Here is a 20,571-nt window from a genome sequence, read left to right on the forward strand (position 1 = left end):
TTGGGGGTTGGGTATGACTACGAGTGTGTGCGGTTAGTTCTCCAGCATATCAACGCTATCAGTTTCAGTTATCAACAACAGCAACAATAATAACAACCAGAGTTCAAACCAAACCAAACCCAACCAAAGTAAACCAAACAAGTGATTGAGACGTTGACTGTCTGTCAGTGGCATTGGTGAGTGAGAGAAACATCTGATGTTCTCGCTGTTGTTCTTGGTTCAATAATTTACTCTGCCAGTCAATTGTGAATGCGGAGCTAAGTAGGTGGGTAGTTAGGCAATTGTTACCAACATTTATATGAATGTGTTTATTTATGATGCTGCTGCTACTGCTGCTGTGGTTAAGTGTTGGTATCAAATGTCCAAATGTGTCAGTTTGTCGGTGAGTGCGTTTGTCTGTGTGTGTGTGTGGTTGCTGCCTTTGATTGCTGGTGTAGTAAATATCATTCAAATGACGACGACAGGCATTGTAACTACATTAAAACCCATTCAAGTGCCAATTAAAACCACAAAATGCAAAAGCATTCATTGCGTTTAACAGCCAGCATCGCCAGCCAGTCAGCCTGCCAGCAAGCACACGTACACACACAACACCACACAGCTGCTTAACAGAGGAAATAATCAAACACAATAAATATTATAATAATATGTATAGCAATAACAACAACAACACCAACGAGGCAAACATTTTTGGAATTAATACCATAGTTTGAGGGCCTACGCATTCACTTGAGAAGGAACGTGCAGATACTTTTCTAATTAACTTGGAGGAATGTGTTGTTAGAAGAGATGCAAAAAGTAGCAGAGAAATAGAGAGGAGAGAAACAGAGAAAATAACAAGGCAAACAAATTATGTGAAAATGCCTATGAGTTTTATAGACTTTTCCAACCAAACAAACATAACATTCTTCTTAAGCTTTGATGTCTCCAAGGGCGTGGAATTTACTTTTCCCCTCTTTCTCCCTTAATTTATATATTTTTATACTCTCCACCATAGTATGGAGGGTATATTAAGTTTGTCATTCCGTTTGTAATACCTCAAAATATACATTTTAGACCCCACAATGTATATATATTCTTCATCAGCATAAAATTCTATGTCGATTTATCAATGTCTGTCCGTCTGTCCGTCTGTGGAAATCACTCTAGCTTCCGAACGAAATGAAGTAGGTTGATAAAATTTTACTCAAATGTGTACTATGTCTGCAGGACTTTTGGTATTGAAAATGGGCCATGTAGGTCCACGTCTTCGTGTAGCCCCCATATAACGGTACCTCCCGATATTCAGTATTTTGATTATTTTAGCGACATTATTTACCGAAATTGTTTCAAATTTGGTATTTGAAGTTCGTAATGAATACTATAGCCTATGAGAGAAAATTGTTTTTGCAGGTCCACGCCTTCGAATAGCCCCCATATAAGGTACCCCCCGATATTCGGTTTTTTGATGATCGTAGCGACATTATTTACCGGAACTATTTCAAATTTGATATTTGAAGTTCGTAATGGATACTACAGCCTAAGACAGAAAATTGTCTGTGCAGGTCCACGTCTTCGTATAGCCCCCATATAACGGTACCTCCCGATATTCGGTATTTTGATTATTTTAGCGACATTATTTACCGGAATTGTTTCAAATTTTGTGGTTGAAGTTCGTAATGGATGCTACAGCCTATAACAAAAAATTCTCTTTGCAGGTCCACGCCTTCGAATAGCCCCCATATAAGGGTACCCCCCGATATTCGGTTTTTTGATGATTGTAGCGACATTATTCACCGGAATTGTTTCACATTTCGCATTTGAAGTTCGTAATGGATATTATAGCCTATGACAGAAAATTGTCTGTGCAGATCCACGTTTTATAACCACCATGGTACCTCCCTATATTCGGTATTTTGATGATTTAATTTCGCATTTGAAAATTGCTTGTACTATTAGCTTGTGACAAAAGTTGCCTATGCAGGTCCACGTCGTCGTATAGACTCTAATATATGGCTACATTAGATATTTTCAAGATTTTAACAGAATTTTTAACGGATTTTTTTTTTTTTTTGAAAATTTTTAAATTTGTAAAAAATGGTTGAGGGTATTCAAAGTTCGGCCTGGCCGAACTTACAGCTTTTTTACTTGTTTTTATTTAATTTGAAGAAAAGTATTAGGCCAAGAGTATCTCCCTTTAAAATATTTTTGCCCACGCCCCTGCCTATTGCAATAATGTTTTGTAATTCAATGCCTCTCTGAATTTATATCGAGCATTAAATCGTTGCTAATATTTTCTTATTTTCACAACAAAAAAAAAATATCCGTTTATGTTTATAAATATCAGAGATTGAAATCACATCACGTTTTCTATTAAATGTGCAAGAAGTAAATCGGGAGGGTTGTGTCTTGCATCATAAAATGTGCTATTACTGAGCGTAATTTGGAAATTAAAGCAAATTTCAATTAATTTATGAGTAATAACTTAAGATACATAAAGCACTGGTCGCTGGAAAACAGCCTAAAAAGCAAACCAAAAAATTATCAATAAAGATTCCTACAAAAAATGATCTATGAAATTTATCTAAGGTCTCGCCTACGAACAAAATATTTCAAATACTCGAGGCCATCTGTAGAGGATCTCTAAAATGTTATGTATGGAATATCTTAGAGACCCTCCATAGATGATGGGGAAGTTGCCAAATAGGTCTTTCGGAACACGAAAGGCTTTCGTAAATAGAAAAACTTAACGATTATATACGACCATTTGTTTTATAAGCCCCACGAAGTAAACACTTGACTAATAGCTAAAACTTCTATCCTCAAAATGCGTTATATAAAGGATATGCCTAATATTGGGGTCTCCGAACTGGTTCAATTTTGGCTTATTTTGACTTGTATCAGGCTTTCAGCTAAAGGCAACCTTCCCAAAATTTTTGGATTTTCCAATCCAAATTCTGGTCAAGTTTTTTTGACGAAAACGAATTTTGATTTGGTCTGAAATTGGGGGGGAGAAACCTCAAAAATGTCGAAAATCAGGAGGCTCCATCAATTGGAAGCTATAACAAAAAGTGCTTTCGTTAGCAGCACAGCCTTCGTCACATTTTTTAGTAAAACTATACACTAGGAAACCGAAATGACAAATGCCATTTGATATGACCGGAAGGTGGAACCGAAACCATTAAAATTGAAACAAATAAAAAAGCAGCTAAGTTTGGTCGGGCCGAAACATTAATACCCTCCACCATTTAGAAGGATCTTGAAAATTTTCAAAAGACTTCCGGAAACTACCACATAAATGAAAACAGTTATATGGAGACTATACGGAGACGTGGACCTGCTTACGAAAGTTTTTGTCATAGGCTGTAGTTCCCATTACGAACTTCAAATATGAAATTTGAAATAATTCCGGAGAATAATGTCGCACAAATCATAAAAATACCGAGTATGAGGATGTACTGTCGTATGGGAGCTATACGAAGACGAGGACCTACATACAAAAATTTTTATCATAGGCTGTAACACCCATTACGAACTTCAAATAACAAATTTGAAACAATTCCGGTAAATAATGTCGCTAAAATCATGAAAATACCGAATATCTGGAGATACCGTTATAAAGAGGCTATTCGAAAACGTGGACCGACATTTACGAACTTAACCTGCCTACTGGTAAACTATGAATGTATGCCTTCTATTTTAATTCGTTCGAAAGATAGCGTGATTACAACAGAGAGACAGACGTACATCGCTAGATCGGAAAAAGATCCTCAAAAGCTCTACTGTCCCTAGAAATCCGTCAAAAGCTATTCCCTCACTAAAGACGTTTGAAAGGTCTTCTTTGGATAAGAGACTCTCTGAAAGTGTCCTGCCACTAAACGTTTTTCAAACCCATCTGTGATTTGAAAGGCTTCCAAAGGTCCTTTTCCATAGAGGATCTCCTGAAGCTCTTCTGTCCACAGAGGACCTTCCAAATATAATCTAAGGTCTTTCATACATCGCTGGATCGTAAGAAGATCCTCAAAATTTCTACTGTCCCTAGAATTCCGTCAAAAGCTATTCCCTCACTAAAGTCGTTTGAAAGGTCTTCTTTGGATAAGAGACTCTCTGAAAGTGTCCTGCCACTAAACGTTTTTCAAGCCCATCTGTGATTTGAAAGTTTTCCAAAGGTCCTTGTCCATAGAGGATCTCCTCAAGCTCTTCTGTCCATAGAGAACCTTTTAAATATAATATAAGGTCTTTTATATTTTAAATACCTCAAGAAGGTATTTTGTCCCAGTAGAACTTCAAACTAGTCTCCTTTTTCTAGGAGAATTTCAGAAGGTCCTTTGTCCTAAAAGACAAAAATATTTTTTTTTCTAGATGGCTTTTAAATAGACTACTGTTCCTAGGAAACGTGACCCATTACAAGGCTATTTCTTTACATTACCTGTTAATTGTTTATTCTGCCAATATCGTTCCCATATTTTTACTGGATAGGTTTCCCCCTAGACAATCCCTCTGAAAAATATAATAAAAAATCTCTGTGATCCTTTAACTCCACTTTGATTACAATTCACGCAATAACCACCTACTGAGTACCTTCAACCATAGGCCGCCCAGGAATTGTTGGATTGCTCTCCATTATTATTATTAATAAATATTTACTGGCACGTTTGCAATTATTACGAACATAAGGCAGATATTCGAAATGGAATATTATAAGCAAATAATGTGCTCACGTTATATTTTATTACAAAAACCTGCCTCTTCTCTGTGCTTTTCTCAAATACTCCCCTTGTTCTCCATTATATGGGAAACCGAGAAAACCCCAACTTAATTCGTGCCACTGAAAATAAACAAAAATAATTGCCATTGCATTTGTCTGTCAGTTGAGTGTGCCTAATATTTTGTTTGCTTGGCCCTTTTCTTTAGCCCAGCTCAGTTCTTATTATTCAATTGAATTTTCTGCTTGTGGCCAACACGTTAGCGGTGGTGCTGCTTTCATTGAATCATTTCCATAACCAACAACTGCTACGGCTACTTAACGTTCGTTTTCCATGCTGGCCATAGCCTGTGAGTGAGTCATTCATTGGCATATGTGTGGGTGTTTCTCAATGTTTGCATTTTGTGAAATGTCTGTATATGTGTGTGGATTTGTGTGCGTCGCCTGTTTATGGTAAATATCCTTTGGAATTTCATGCCTTTTTTGTTTTTGTCAAAAGGCGTTTCATGTGTCCTCTTTGTTTCGAAATTCAATTCAACGAATTGGTGTTGGTGATAAATTGCATATGTGTGCCCGCCCGCATGCCTGCCTGCCTGCCTTTTGGTTAAATGTTTTATAAATATTGTATGAGCTTGAATACATATTTGTTTAATAGTGTTCATATGTATGCGATTATGTCCATGTATGGGTCAGTGCTGAGTTGGCCAATATAATTTTAATAAAATACAATTTTGGGTAGGCAATGTTTAAAATGATTTCAATAATTGCACACTTGAATATTGTAGAATCGTGTGTGGGTAGGAATTCCATTTCACAGAACACGTTTATTTGAATGGGTACCCTACACATTAAGATATTAGGTTTCTTTGATCCTTTTGGAAGTTTTTTTTATAGAAAAAGAAGCTAATTTTACAGACTTCTATAAATAAACAAGTAAGAAGTCAAGTTTAGCCAGGCCGAACTTTTAATATCCTCCACCATTTTTAAAGAACTTGAAATTTTTCAAAAAAAAAAAAAAATAAATAAATAAATCCGTAAAAAATACCTCCCCAATGAAACCCATTATATGGAAGCTATACAAAGACGTGGCTTTCATAAGTATATTTTTGTTATAGGATGTAGTACCGATTTCGAACTTACGAATACGAAATTTGAAACAATTCCTGAGTAATGCCGCCAAAATCATCAAAATACCGAATATCGGGAGTAAGCATTATATGGGGGCTATACGAAGACGTGCATAAGACCTTAGTCTGATATAAATATTACACCTGATAAATTCCATATTTACATCAAATCTCCAGTTGAGACAAATATTTAGATGTATTTAGTTTGGATAGAATCGCTGACTTCCTGCGCAAGTTATGAGAGATATAAGTATTAAAAAGGAGTAGGCCGATATCTATCATCCTCATACCATATCTTGAGTTAATAGAAATATTGGTATTTGTGATATTTCACGAAAATCGGATGCTTCTTTCGTATTTCCTATTGAAATTGGTGACCATTTGTAGTTAAGGTAACAGAGGGATTCGCAGATGTATATCACCTTCACAACAGATCTTGTGTTAGCAAAAATGTTTGTATGTGTGAAATTTTAAGAGAGTTGGATGCTTATTTCGCTTTCCTTGAGCGTTTTGTTTTCAAAATCTTATGGGGGAGGTACCAGAAGAAACGGTCCGATCTCTACCATCTTTATAACATATCTTGAGTTGATGGAAATATTGAGATGCACCAAATCTAAATGGATCGAATGTTCATTTCGCGTTTTATGAGCTTCATGGATATTCAAAATTTTGACCCTTCGTGGGGGAGGTACCAGAAGGAGTTGACCTATATATCCCTTCTTCACAGCACATTTTACGTTAGTAGAAACAATGGGATGCGCGAAATTTGAAGAGAACCGGAACTTCGATGCTGCTTCGATTTTATAATCGATTTGGTTATTCAAAACGTTGAAGGTATCAGAGGGAACGGTCCGATTTCTACCATCTTTATAACAGATCTTGAGTTGATGGAAATATTGAGATGCACCAAATCTGAATGGAATCGGTTGGAATCGGATATTCAAAATTTTGATCCTTTGTTGGGGAGGTCCCAGAAGGAGTTGACCGATATATCCCATCTTCACAGCACATTTTACGTTAGTAGAAATAATGGGATGTGTGAAATATGAAAAGATCCGGATGCTTACTTCGGATTTTATAATCGATTTGGTTATTCAAAACGTTGACCCTTTATGGGGGAGGTATCAGAAGGAATGGTCAGATCGATACCATATTTATAACAGATCTTTTCTTGAAAGAGTTATTGAGATGTGCTAAGTCTGAATGAAATCGGATGTAAAGTTCGCATTTTATGTGCTTCACCGATATTCTAAATATTGACCCTCTGTGGGGGAGGTACCAAAAGGAGTGGTATGATATTTTCCGTCTTAACATCAGATCTTGAGTTGGTAGAAATATAGGAATGTGTAAAATTCAAAGACAATCTGACGCTTGTTTTACATTTCATAAAAGTTATAAATATTCCAAATTTTTAGCCTTTGATGGGGAGGTACCAGAAGCAGTGGTCCGATATATTCCGTCTTAACATCAGATTTTATGTTGGTAATAATATTGAGAAGTCCGAAATTTGAATACAATCGGACTTTTATTTCACATTTTATAAGAGTTATATAATGTTAATTCCAAATGTTGACCCTTTGAGGGGGAGGTACCGGAAGGAGTGAGCCGATATTGACCATTTTCGCACCTGACCTAGAATTGAGAAAAATACTGGGATTTGCAAGGTTTGCACTAAATCGAATGAACTCTTGCTCTTTCTATGAAGTAAATTATTTTCTTTGAAATGTTGATTTTTTGTTGGGGAGGTACTAAAAATAGTGGACTTATAATGCCCATCTCCGAACTTGATCTAAGTTTGACAATAAAATTACTATGTACCAAGTTTGAACCAAATCGGATTTTCCCTTCGAGAGTTATTGTGCGCACCACACAGACAGACGAACGGACGGACACAATTAGATCGACTCCAAATGTCCAGAAACGGATTTGGTCCAATGATACCAAGGGTCTAAAACCGTTATTTCAATGAGGCATTTTTGCCGTATCAAATGATATATAGCCTCTGTAGCTATATAAGTTGAGGGTATAATGAATTTTTGAGGCCTTAATCGGGGTTTTCATACAAAAACGTCCTGCTACAGGCCTTAGCACTTCCATAAATAGTTTAAAACGGGAAGTAAATGTTTTACAGACAAGTAAGTGAAGAATTTCCACCCATCGTTATGCCCCTAATATAACTCTACCCCAGTATTTGGAAGGTTTTGACTACGTTTTCCTATGTATTTCTCGGGTGTGAAATGGAACTCTTTATAATACTGAATCTCGATGCTACAATTTTCAAAGGTTTTCTCATTTCCCATGGTGGAGGATACCAAATTTCCTTTTTTTCTCTTTGATTTTATAGACGATCACCCCCTCCCCCACAGTTGGTAGGAACATCAACACACACACTAAATAGCAAACATAATACGTTTTTCTGCTCCTTTTCTGTCATAGAGCAAATTTTTACTCTATTTCGAGCGATTCGGCTACCACTCTAATTTTTCAAACAGGAGTGACTCGCGAGCGCCCATACAAAACAAAAGAGTAAAGTGTAAACTCCATATAAAACTTCCACTCTATGAGAAATCTCGCTCTCAATTAAGATTAAGTCCCAAGTGAAAACGACTTAATCTCTGCTCTCGGATATACACATCAACTTGACGAGCTCTAAAGTGAAAATACCTATTTTAAAATTTTCTTATTTTTTTTTCATGTTGCATCCTTATGAGAATTTCGAATGAAATATTTTATAGGGCCTACCATTTGTGTAGAATACTTAACGGTCGGTTCCATTATCCATAAAATCCTCCTTACTTAGTATTTGACATTATTTTTCTACATTTCATAAGCAGATTTTCCATAGATTATCCTATCTATCTGATGATGGCATTTTATCGAATTTCCTTAAGAATATCAGCCTCAAGGCTGAAATATGTCAACATGTTTGTTGATACTGCCCTTAAATGTGTTTACATATTTGCCATCTGTCTGTCTATCGGTCTGTTCGACTGTCCAACTGTTTATCCAGATAAAACAGATAAACTTCTAACATAAACATACTGGACTGGAACTCCTCTTGACCATATCATATTATTATATATTTGCATGACTCTTTGTCTGTCCGTCCGTCCATCTGACCATTTTAATGGCTAAAAACAATATTCAAAGTGTGTGTGCTGGTCGTATTTTATTTTACATGGAAAACAAAAGGCAAGGCAGAATAGCTACAGCATCAGCAGTGGCAGCATTAACATCAACAACAGCAAAAATGCCAGCAACATTTCATTTGTTAAAAGAACTAACAGAACGTCTCGAAAAAGAAGGGGACGATGAAGAAGAAGATGAAGCAGCAACAGCAGAATAGGAAGACAATGACACCGAAGTAGCAAAAGATGTAGAGGCGGATCTTAAAATGCAATTTATTATCGTTGAAACTTAGAAAACAGACAGTTTTATTTATTTCCTGTTCATGTGCGGTATAAATTACTGTTGATGTTAAAGAAATGGTGATTTTTTTGGTCGGATGTTTGCTTTTGATCATTGTTTTGAAAAATTAAAACAAACTTTTTAGAATAAGCACACATTTGTTAACTAGACGTAGAGGTTTTGAATATATTTGTATGCACGAGAAGGATGCAGTTTAATTGAATTCTTTTTCGGTACAGGATACAGGAATGCGCTTTATTGCGCTTGGTTTTATTTTTTTGGATTTCGTAGTTGTATGCTTGAATGCATGCAACTACTTGTGAGGATAATCTGGAAAAAATCTGGGTTGACAAATAGATGCAAATCACAAATGTTTTTATTATCGTGATTCATAGATGATTGAATTAAAAAACTATGGGAAATAATCAACACTAGTATATAACAAGGCACGGTTTGTGGAAATATATCGAATTTTAAAATTGATAGAAATTACCCATCGTTTTATTCTCTTATTAAATGACATCTTCAGTTCAATTCATCCAGGATTTGAAAATGCATTATTTTTTTCATTTACATCCTCAACCTTATAACTACATATACACACGGGAGATATAAAAAACTGCAACAAAGTCAAACGCCATAGTTTGTACATTTTTGTTTTTAAATTTTATTGAATGAAAACAAAAAATGTCGGAAATAGCGTCAAATTTTAGAATAAGTTTAGATTTGTTCGAATTGGTCACATTTGGCACGAATTATGGCCTTCAAACGCCCAATGAAACCGTCACACGCCGCCCGAATGTTGCTCTGCGGTATGTTGGCTCATTCCCGGCGATGTGCTTGCTTGAGGTGATCGACGCTATGGTATTTTTTAGTGCCAACCTTGCTTTCCAAAATACTCCAGACACAATAGTTCAACGGATTGGTATCCGGAGATTTTGGGTGACCATTGTGCGCTGGAAAAGAAGCGAGGAACCCCATTTTGTAACCATTCTTGAGTGGAGCGTGCTGAGTGCGATGATGCAGAGTCCTGTTGGAATGTCCAAGATCTGCGGCCAAAATGTTTGCGTGTCCAAGGCTTTAATACACCATCCACAATATTTTCGCGATAATATTCGACATTTATTCTGATGCCACGGTCGATTAATACGAGCGGAGAGCGACCATCGGCTGTTATGGCGGTCCACACCATCACCATGGCCGGCGCTTGAGTTCTGGTGGCTAACCGAAGGTGCAAATTTTCAGCTGACCTCTTTAGCAAGTAAACACGATTAATTTGTTCGTTGACAAACTGCTGGACAACGAATGTTTTCTCATTGGAGACAGAGAAAACCAAATTCGGCAGTTCACGACCAAGCAAAGCAACTCTTTAGCTCTTTTGAGTCAATTTTCTTTCTGTTGCGGTGTAAGTTCTTGCACTTTTTCGAATTTCAATTGCTTTACCCCGAGCTGATTTTTCAATATTTGCCCAATGGTTGGAGAATTCAAAGTGGATTTCATACTACTCGTTCGTAGATCAAAGCCCCAAAGCAGTCTCGTGTTCTTATGCCAAACTTTGTTAAGGCAGTAATATAGTTTTAACCAAATACATAGTTGAGGATAAAGCTTTGAAATTTGATGGAACGGATCATATCGGTTCACTTTTTGGTATAGCCCTCCGATTTCAAGTATTTTTTTTTAAGTTTTGGTGGAGTTTTTTAATTAATTTTGCGAAATTCTGGCGTTTTGACTACTTATTATGAGGAATTTTAGAAATTATTATAAATACAGGTCAATGTTGTTCTGCAGCTCTAATATATACACGGCCTGTTTTTAGTTATTGTAAGGGTCTTGGCCATATTAAAAAATAATTTTAAAAGTGTTCGACGTCCAAATAAAACAAATTAAGGCCGAAGTCATTGGGAAACTATGACCAAAACCCTTACAATAATTAAAATCAGGAGGTGGCATTTTATGAGGGCTGTACCCCAAGTTGACATAAAAATGCAGGCTAACAGCGACAAATTCCTGAGGGGAAATTGCTTTAACAAAACTACAATATCTTACCCTTCGATTGCCTATTGCGAACATATTTTCTACATTAGAAAAATATCCAAAATGCCCAAATGATATTACTTTAATTATAAAACTCGCTATTATTGAATGCTATACATTATTTATATTTTAACAGTGTTGGGTGGAACCTCTGTTTAAATATTGTACCATTATCAGAATTTCATAAACATGTTTACTCATATTTATGGGTAGTTGGCAAATTTGCTAAAAAAATTTACGAATTACCCCCATGTAAAAATACACGCATACATTTTCATATATTCCCCCCAAGTGGTTATTTCATTCGTGACAATGAATCACTAATGGAAATTTGCAACGACTCTCCCCACCCTTAGTAGCGTATGAGTAATGCTGGGGTAGCTCATACCCAGGGGGTTTCCTCCTCTACTCAAGATGGAACATAAGATATTTTACATCAACATATTTTTTCAATTATAAAAAAAATAGCAAAGAAAAAATGCCATACATTTTATATGCGAAATTTGAATAACACAAATATTACATCAAATAATTTAAACAGTGGAAAAAAGCATTGGCGTAGCTTCGGTGAATATTCCGGCTCTATGAAATGCCAGAGAGGGGTCTTCTACTATAAGAAAGTCTTTCAGCGAAGTTATGTTAATAGAAACCCTTTTGAAAGTCTTTTGTCTATATTAAACATATCAATTGAATAAATGTAGGGAACTCTTGGTGAGAATGCCAATCTTAACAAGTTTAATAGTGTCTGTCGGTTTCGCCGGTAGATGTATATCCTCAGCCAATGCTCGATTATTTAAATTTAAAAAATTCCTCCTCTATTCTTGACCATCTATAGTGAGCCATTATTGTCTATTTCGTATCGGACCTAAATAAATATGATATAAATATTGCGAGGTGTCAGGTTTGGACTCTATTGGCTACTTTCTTCACTTTATATGAGACACAGGGTGAGCCAAAAAACTGCAGCAAAGTCAGACTCCATAATTTTTAATTTATTTTTTAAACTTATTGAATGAAAGCAAAAATGTCGAAAATAGCATCAAATTTTAGAATAAGTTTATATTTGTTCGAATTGAACAACTTTGGCACGAATTATGGCCTTCAAACTGCCAATGAAACCGTCACACGCCGCCCGAATGTTGCTCTGCGGTATTTTGGCCCATTCCCGGCGATGTGCTTGCTTGAGGTGATCGACGCTATGGTATTTTTTAGTGCCAACCTTGCTTTCCAACATACTCCAGACACAATAGTTCAACGGATTGGTATCCAGAGATTTTGGTGGCCATTTTGAGCTGGAACTGAAGCGAGGAACCTCATTTTGTAACCATGAGTGCGATGGTGCTGAGTTCTGTTGGAATGTCCAAGGTCTGCGGCCAAAATGTTTACGTGCCCAAGGCTTTAATACACCCTCCAGAATATTTTCGCGATAATATGAGGCATTTATTCTGATGCCACGGTCGATTAATACGAGCGGAGAGCGACCATCGACTGTTATGGCGGCCCATACCATCACCACGGCCGGCGCTTGAGTTCTGGTGGCCAACCGAAGGTGCACATTTTCAGCTGATCTCTTTGGCAAGTAAACACGATCATTTTGTTTGTTCATCATTTTCTGCTGGACAAGGAATGTTTTCTCATCGGAGACGGAGAAAACCAAATTCGGCAGTTCACCACTTTCGGCCAAGCGAAGCAACTTTTTAGCTCTTTTGAGTCTATTTTCTTTCTGTTGCGGTGTAAATTCTTGCACTTTTTGGAATTTCAATGGCTTTACCCCGAGCTCAATTTTCAGTATTTGCCGATACGCCGATACGCTCCTCCACGTCAATGGGAAATGTTTATTTTATGACCGAAAATGTTTGTAGCTACATTCACCACATCATTTCAATAATATATGTTTTTTTCTTTCTATCTTTGCAGAACAACGCACTCACATATTTTTTGTTTGGAGGAACGAGTCTGGGAGCAACCATTCCATAAAAATATGTTCACAGTAATAGAAACCCGAGAACTGCAATATTAACATGGAGTTTGAGGGCACTTAATAAACAACAATAAACATTTGGGAGAAAAACAAAGATCCACACGAAGTTATCCAAAACTCAGTAATAGCCCAAAATAACTTGCACATCACGATTCTGAGATACACAGAAAGAGAAGGGGACCGAGTGAGGGGGCATAATGTTACTGCGACATACGGCAAATGACTACAACAACGAAGAAGAAGCAAACGAAGGGAAATTTAGAAAAATATTAAATAGGGGAAACGGAAGTTACGACGACAGCCATCACCAACGCTGCCAACCCCACCACCACCACCAGCAACACCAACTACAGCATCATCATTATCCACAGTGGCAACAACAAAATCAAGTGCAACGACAGCAACATCAGCGATAGCACCAATGTGAATTAGACGGAAACAAGCGAAGAAGAAGGAAGAGAACGAACAGCAAAAAAAACACCAAGCCAACCGGGCAGTAACAACAACTACAACAATAATATTTCCTGTCTAGTTGTTTGTTTTTTAATATTTAAACGATTCGCGAAAGAGAAAACAAAAATAATAAGAAAATAAAATAAACAGTAATTTTTACAAATGAACATAAACAACAGCAACAAAAAGAATAACAGCAACAACAAAAACAACAATAATAAAAATAACATCAACAATAAATTTTTATAGAAAAAAAACAAGGACTGAACGAACAACTAACAACTACAACAGCAATATTACTTCTTCTCCATTGCGTTCTTGTCATTATCATCATCAGCATTTGCTTTCACCCCACCCTCCGCACAAGAACTACAAATGTAAAAATTAGCCAAATTTTATGTTAAAAGTGTAGATCCATAACGCCTTCTGTCACCTCCTACTCCTCCTTGTCCTCATCGTCCTCGAAAAAGTGCATGCCCCAGCATTTACAGTTTCGCAGCGAAGCAGCAGAAGGAGAAGAACAAGTAACATAACCACAAGGACATTAGCAAGCAACAGCATTTAACATAACGACACAGGACGACACAGAAGGGAGTCATCATCGTCATCACCATCAGCCAGCCAGTGAGCCAGGAAAATCATTTGCGTGAATGAAACGTTTTCATTTTTTTCTCTCCAGTTTTCTTCTTCCTTGGTAATTTCGTCCACCAAACATTCATTGCTCCTCGCAAAAATTTTGTGTGAATGTGTATTGCTGTCGTTCCGACAAACTGGACAAGAGGCAACATTGCTCGACATGATGTTATTTGCTGTCTGCCAGCATTGGTAAATACATTAAACGAGCTAAAGAGGAAGCGAGCATAAAAAACAAAACACGCAGACACCAAAACACAACACCAAGGGAACATTGCAGAACACGCATTAACATCTCCCCCGCCGCCCCAAGCAACCAGCTAACGATAATAACAGCAGGGATTACTAAGACCTTCATTTTTAAATCCTTAAGATTAAACCACAACAGCAACAACAACGAACTACGTTTTACTAACCAGGCAAACAAGCTGCCAGTCAGCCAGCCAGCCAACCAGTCATCCAACATCAACAGAGTCAAGTCTGACTATATTCATAGGGGTACTCCTTGTCTCTCACTCTCTCTCTCTCTCTGTCTGTCTGTGTGGCTACCGCAGACACATCCCCAACCAACCAACCAAGAACACCATCATCAGTAACAGCAATAACAGCAACAAGAACAACATCATCATTTAACTGTAAACAATTACTCAATTGGATTTGTATAGCTCTCAGAAGAGTCAGCAGAGTGCGTGTTAAACTCCCAAGAACACACACACACACGCACACACCCTACCAGGCAACCAATACCCATTTAGGTTGTCACCCAACTGTGGATTCATTGCAGCAATTTGTTGCAACTCTATTATCATACTCGGCAACAAAGTAAAAAAAAACGAAAACAACAACTACAACAGCGCGCAGGAGAAAAACCGGCGTCATCATTTCACCATCACTCGGCGGTGGCAGCAACGGGAATTGGATTCATTTTGAAAATCCACCCACCAACAACATACCACCCAGCATCTCCATAAAGGGCAAATCAATTTGTGCATGTGCATGAGTTCGAAGCCCCCGGGAAGGATCAGCACAACGTGCGTGTTTGACTGGGTGCGTGGGTGCTATAGTGGTGCCGGTATTGCTGCTCCAGCCGTTGTCGTCGGTGACGTCGCCATCGTCGTCCCCGCCGTCCTCGTCATTGGGACCTAAATGAATTTATTCTGTTGCTGCTGCTGTAACATGGCACCAAACACACGCGTCACACGCAAATGGGAACTATTTGCCGGACGTAATAAATTTTATTGTGATGGTTTGTTAATGTCAGCTCCTCATACGGGCGTATTTTATTTAACGTGCATCCTGATAACGGGGACAAGTGCATTATTTTTTGCCTTCGAGTAAGTATGACAAGTTATTTGTTTTTTAATTTTTATTTTATTTCTGAGTGCAGAGGAGGCTTCCAACACAATTTATTGTTATTGAAAAAAGGTCTGCCAGATCAACCGGCGCCAAAGCCAGGCTCATGACAAAGGAGAATAGTTTAAGTGAATAGTTTAAGGCAATACAACTTGATTTAATCTAAAGTTAGGGGTTTTTAAGAATTTAAAATATATATTTAAGCAGTTTTTAATAATAAATAGATAAAGGCAGATTGAATTAGAAAACACCTAACAACTGGTCATATAGATACAGGAACATTTTCGGAAAACTTCTTTGAATATGATACCTTAAAAATGTATTCTAAAAGCCGATCACATTTAAAAGTCACTTATATACATTAAGGGTTTCCTAAAGATATTTTGTCATTTTAAAGGTCCTACGTCCATATAAGAACTTTTAAAGGTCCATACGCGCAAAATATCCTTTAAACGTTTTCTCTCCACAGAAGAGCTTTTAAACCTCATTTAGCTTTGGAAGAATTTTTAAAGGATTTCAGGCCATAGTAGAGCTTTGACCATTGACAAATGAATATATAGATAACAAAACAAGCTTTTTGTTTTTTATGCAGGCTCTCAGCACGTCTTTGCATGGTCAACATGCTGATTTACGTAGTGGACCTACACGATTTCAAAAATACATTTCATCGTTGTCCCGTATTTTTTGATGTCATCACATAATTTTCACTTATATTTTATTATGGAACTCTATTCTCTACTGACAAATATCCTTCAGTTGTTAAATTTGTTTTTAACATTTTCGAATTGAGCTACTTCAAAATTTTCACCCATACCCCTGACACGACATCTGTTGATACGAATTGGATACCCTTGGTCTATATTATCATTTGTTTATGCTTTAGCACGGCTTTTATCCATAAAAGAGCTGTTAGACATATTTTTCCATAAAAATGTTAAAAATTTTTTTCAATCGACGAAAATGAATAGGTATTCTCTATAGAATAGATTTGAAACAGGCTATGCCCATAAGAGAGTTTTTAAAGGCATTCTGTCTATAAAAGAACTTCAGGGGCTTTTGCCTAAACTTTAGCAGGTATTCTGTCTACAGCATAGGTTTTTAAGATCGTCTGCCTAAAGTCAAGTTTTAACGGTTTTCTGTCCATAGTAGACCTTTTAATGATCTCTGTTCTCGAAAGTGACTTTGATTTGAGAAGAATGGTTCTGAAGTTCTGCTATCAGCAAAAAGCCTTTCTCCGGAGAACAGCTTTTAAAAGTCTTCATTTTTGAAAGAATCGATTTTAAATGTTATTAAAAACTTTAAATAATTATTTTCCGGCAATGGAAGAACTTTTTAAAGGACTCTTATTGTGGAATATTTGATAAAGATCTTTTGTTCGTAGATGAGTTTTTAAAGACACTTTGGCTAAAAAGGAACTTTCTAAGGTCTTTTGTAAAGAGAAAGTTTTTCTATCTAACAAAAAGCTTTTAAACATTAATACTACAGAGAGGTGTTCATATTAAAGCTTTTAACATTATTCTCCTTTAAGACGAACTTTGAATCATCTTCTGTTTCAAGAAAAGCTTTTCCAAGTTTTTCCAGTAATCGAGCTTTTAAAGCCCTTTAAAGATATTTTGACCAAAGAAGAAGCTTTTGAATATTAACATTAAAGATTAGCTGATCGTATAAAAGCTTTTAAAATTCTTCTCTACACAGACGAGCTTTGAATGCCCTCTTGTTTAAAGAAAAGCTTTTCGAAGTATTGCCAGGAGAGCTTTTATTTTGTCCAAAGAAAAGCTGCCTAAAAAAGCTTTTAAATATTAATTTTAAAGACTAGCTGCTCATATTAGAGCTTTTAACATTATTTACTTCATATACGTACTTTGAATGATCTTCTGTTTCAATGAAAGCTTTTCTAAACTTTCAACTTTCAAAGGTACTTTGTCAAAAGAGAAGCTGTAAAGGTTTTCTGTTTAAAGAAAGACTTTAAATGTTTTCTGCCTAAAGAAAAGCTTTCAAATAGTAAAGATGTCCAAAGGTCTTATATCCTGCTGGTCGCAGCTTCCTTTCAAAGAACTTATGTTCACAAAAGAGTTTTTTAAGGTCTTCTAGCTCTAGAAGACCTAATTTCTGTCTAATTCTGGAAGAAGATGTTATAAAACCTCTTTTCTCTATTGGAAATGTTTCTAAAGTATTTTTTTCTTTTAAAGGCACTAAAAAATCATCTCTATAGAAAAGCTTTTATAGAAGAACTTAAGACGGTCTTCTGTAGAGAATTAATATATGATATGATATGCTACCTAAAGAAGGCATTCAGACATAATATAGAAAACATTCAATATTTCTTCATTCTGAAGAAAAGTTTCAGAGGCACTCCTGTCGCTAGAAGTCATTCATTATAAAGGTTTCCCCTCTAAAAAAAACTTTAAAGGCTTACCTGTTTTCAAAAGATCTTCTGACTTTAGACGAATTTCAGAAGATTTCTACTTAAGATATCCAGCCTATCTCGGAAACTCTCCAATGGTTTTCTCTCTGAAGAATATCTTAAGGGTTTTAAAATTTCGTACAACTTCCGAAAAGCCTTGCATCTATAGAAGAATTGCTTTCATTGATTAAAGAAGACCTTCTGAAAGATTTTTGTATAAAGAGAACCTTTTAAAGGGCTTCTTTCTGTAACTATCTATCAGAAAGTCTTCTGCATATAGAAAATTTAAAAGAGGCTTAAAAATGCCCTCTGTAGGAGAATGGTCTTCCCTCCATTGAAAACCTCTTTACAGAAAAACCTAATTTCATCATGATTTTTAAGACTCTTCTACGAACACAGGACTATATATCTATAAAAATGAGGAATTTTTAAGATCTCTCTATATATCCTCGCTTTTACAAAATTCCTATTAATTTTAATTTTTTTTTTTTAATATCATCGGTTGAAAAGCTTTCAACAGCTTTCTCTTTGTAGCGTTAAAGATTATATGTTAATGGATTAATTTTTTTAAGTGTTCTCTCAATACCTCCTTCTTACAGACAAAATATTCCGGATGTTTTGTAGTCTAAAGTAAAATTTTTTCTAGGTTTTCTGCCCATAGACAAAATTTATTTAGGAATATTTAGGACCGGACCTCATATTCTAAATTATGTCCGTCTATAGAACAACTTTAAAGGTATATCTAATTAAATTGATGATCATATTGAGCTTTGCGAAGACGAAGTTTTTTCCTTATATAACTCCCTTTGTTTTCACTTCGCAATTTCATCACTGTCTTCCATAAAATTAATAGAAAACTCTAAAAATATCCTCTGCTCCTCACTAAACTTGCCAACAAAACACGAAAAAAATAAATCAATTTTCCGAAAAACAAAAAACAATCCGCCAACTGGTAGCTGGTGACACTTTAAGAACATTAATGTCAGCAAAATGTTTTCATGAAGTTGTCAAAAAGGATTTCGCGCTTCTTCAAAGCTTTTGTTTCACGAATTGAATAACAGCCAAATCTGAGCAAAGGAATTGCAAGAGAACTTGGAAAATTGCAATTCGTATTTCCTTCCTGCATGGTTCTGCTTCTACTTCTTCTTCAGAAAAGGTTTTATTATCTTAAAAACAATTTTTCAAGTTTTTTGTCAAAAAACCGACAAACTTTTACAATGCGGAAATTGTGCAAAGACCTGTGTGCGATGAGTCTGATGATTTGTCTTTCCCCCGCTGGGGGGTGGTGGTGGTGTAGGAGGCTTCAAAATACTAGACACCATGAAAAACTGCACATAACTCCTCCTTAAGGGATCTCTTATGTGCCTGCTCGTTGCATGCATGCCACAAAGTGCTTGGGAAATTACTTTATACTTATTTTATTTCACTTTTTTTTTTTTTTGCTGGTTCGATGCTAAAAGTAAATCATCGATATAACACGCACACTGCCACAGCTTTGCAAGAATTCGTAAGTAACGCATTGAATAGTGCATCAGTTCAGCAGTTTCAACGGCAGAACTTCCTGACCGTTGATGCTGTCGATGTGAGCGAGAGACACTTCCGCCATGGAGCATCAATGAAGTTGCATGGCTGGTTGTTGACAGTATTGCTTTAAACTCGTTCGAAGGAAACAGAAGCGATTCGATGCTCTAAACAACATCATCAGTAGCATTAAAAGACATTTGGAACAAGTTTTGAAACTATTGCCCTGAAGGTATTAAACTTTTACCATCGCACACATCACACCCACCACCGACTTTACTTCATCACACCACTCCCCCAGAAGTGCATCCTTTTCACAAAACCCACAAAGAGCAGAGACGCTTCCATGAAAGTGACATTATTTGCAAACTATAAAATTATTGCAACCATTCATTGCGGAGCGGGGAGCGGATGGGCGCTCGATGAGCGTCGAACTATGAATGACGAGGTTACACACTAAATGATGACACGATGATTGTGTGTTGACGACAATGATGTGTTCAACAAGTCCTTTGAGAGTCCTTTATCTTGAGGGTTACTTCGCAGAACAAGGAAATTCTAAAGTCTTCGCAGAAGGAGTTTGAAATATTCATTTTGTATGCAACGTCAGTTTTGTTGATGTTGGTGCTGGTTTTTTGTATTTGTATGTATGTATGTGTGTGTGTGTGCAGGTTGCAAAGTGTGACGGTAATGCGATGCAATATAAATCTGAAAAGAATCTCTTCAGAAAAGAAGCTTACCCTATTGATTTTTTGGGCTAGATAAAAAAATGAAGTGTCTTTAATGTAAAATTGAATTGAGTTGGGAAAGTTATCCAAAAAAAATTTTGAAATTTCGTTGCTTTATGGGAAAAAGTTTGAATTTTCTTTTGGAGAATATTAAGCATGTTTGGGAATTTTCTAGCTAGAACGAGTTTGGATGGAGGCGAAAAATTTTGAGCTATGACAATGAAACCCAATGAAAAAAACAGAAA

At 36.5% G+C, this 20,571-nt stretch overlaps 1 protein-coding gene across 4 annotated transcripts in view; it reads left to right on the forward strand.

Annotated features, from left to right (window-relative positions):
* The window catches only part of LOC101896635 (palmitoyltransferase app), a 390,848-nt gene that overhangs the window by 309,042 nt on the left and 61,235 nt on the right, over window positions 1-20,571 (forward strand). For all 4 annotated transcript variants that reach the window (XM_059119664.1, XM_059119666.1, XM_059119663.1 and 1 more), the window contains one exon: window positions 13,171-15,654. In XM_059119664.1, coding sequence (XP_058975647.1) covers window positions 15,467-15,654 — 188 coding nt within the window. In that variant the 5' untranslated portion in view covers window positions 13,171-15,466. The remainder of the gene's footprint in view (window positions 1-13,170; window positions 15,655-20,571) is intronic.

Source organism: Musca domestica, unplaced genomic scaffold (assembly GCF_030504385.1).
Source record: "Musca domestica strain aabys unplaced genomic scaffold, Musca_domestica.polishedcontigs.V.1.1 15, whole genome shotgun sequence".
Classification (NCBI taxonomy): Eukaryota; Metazoa; Arthropoda; class Insecta; order Diptera; family Muscidae; genus Musca; species Musca domestica.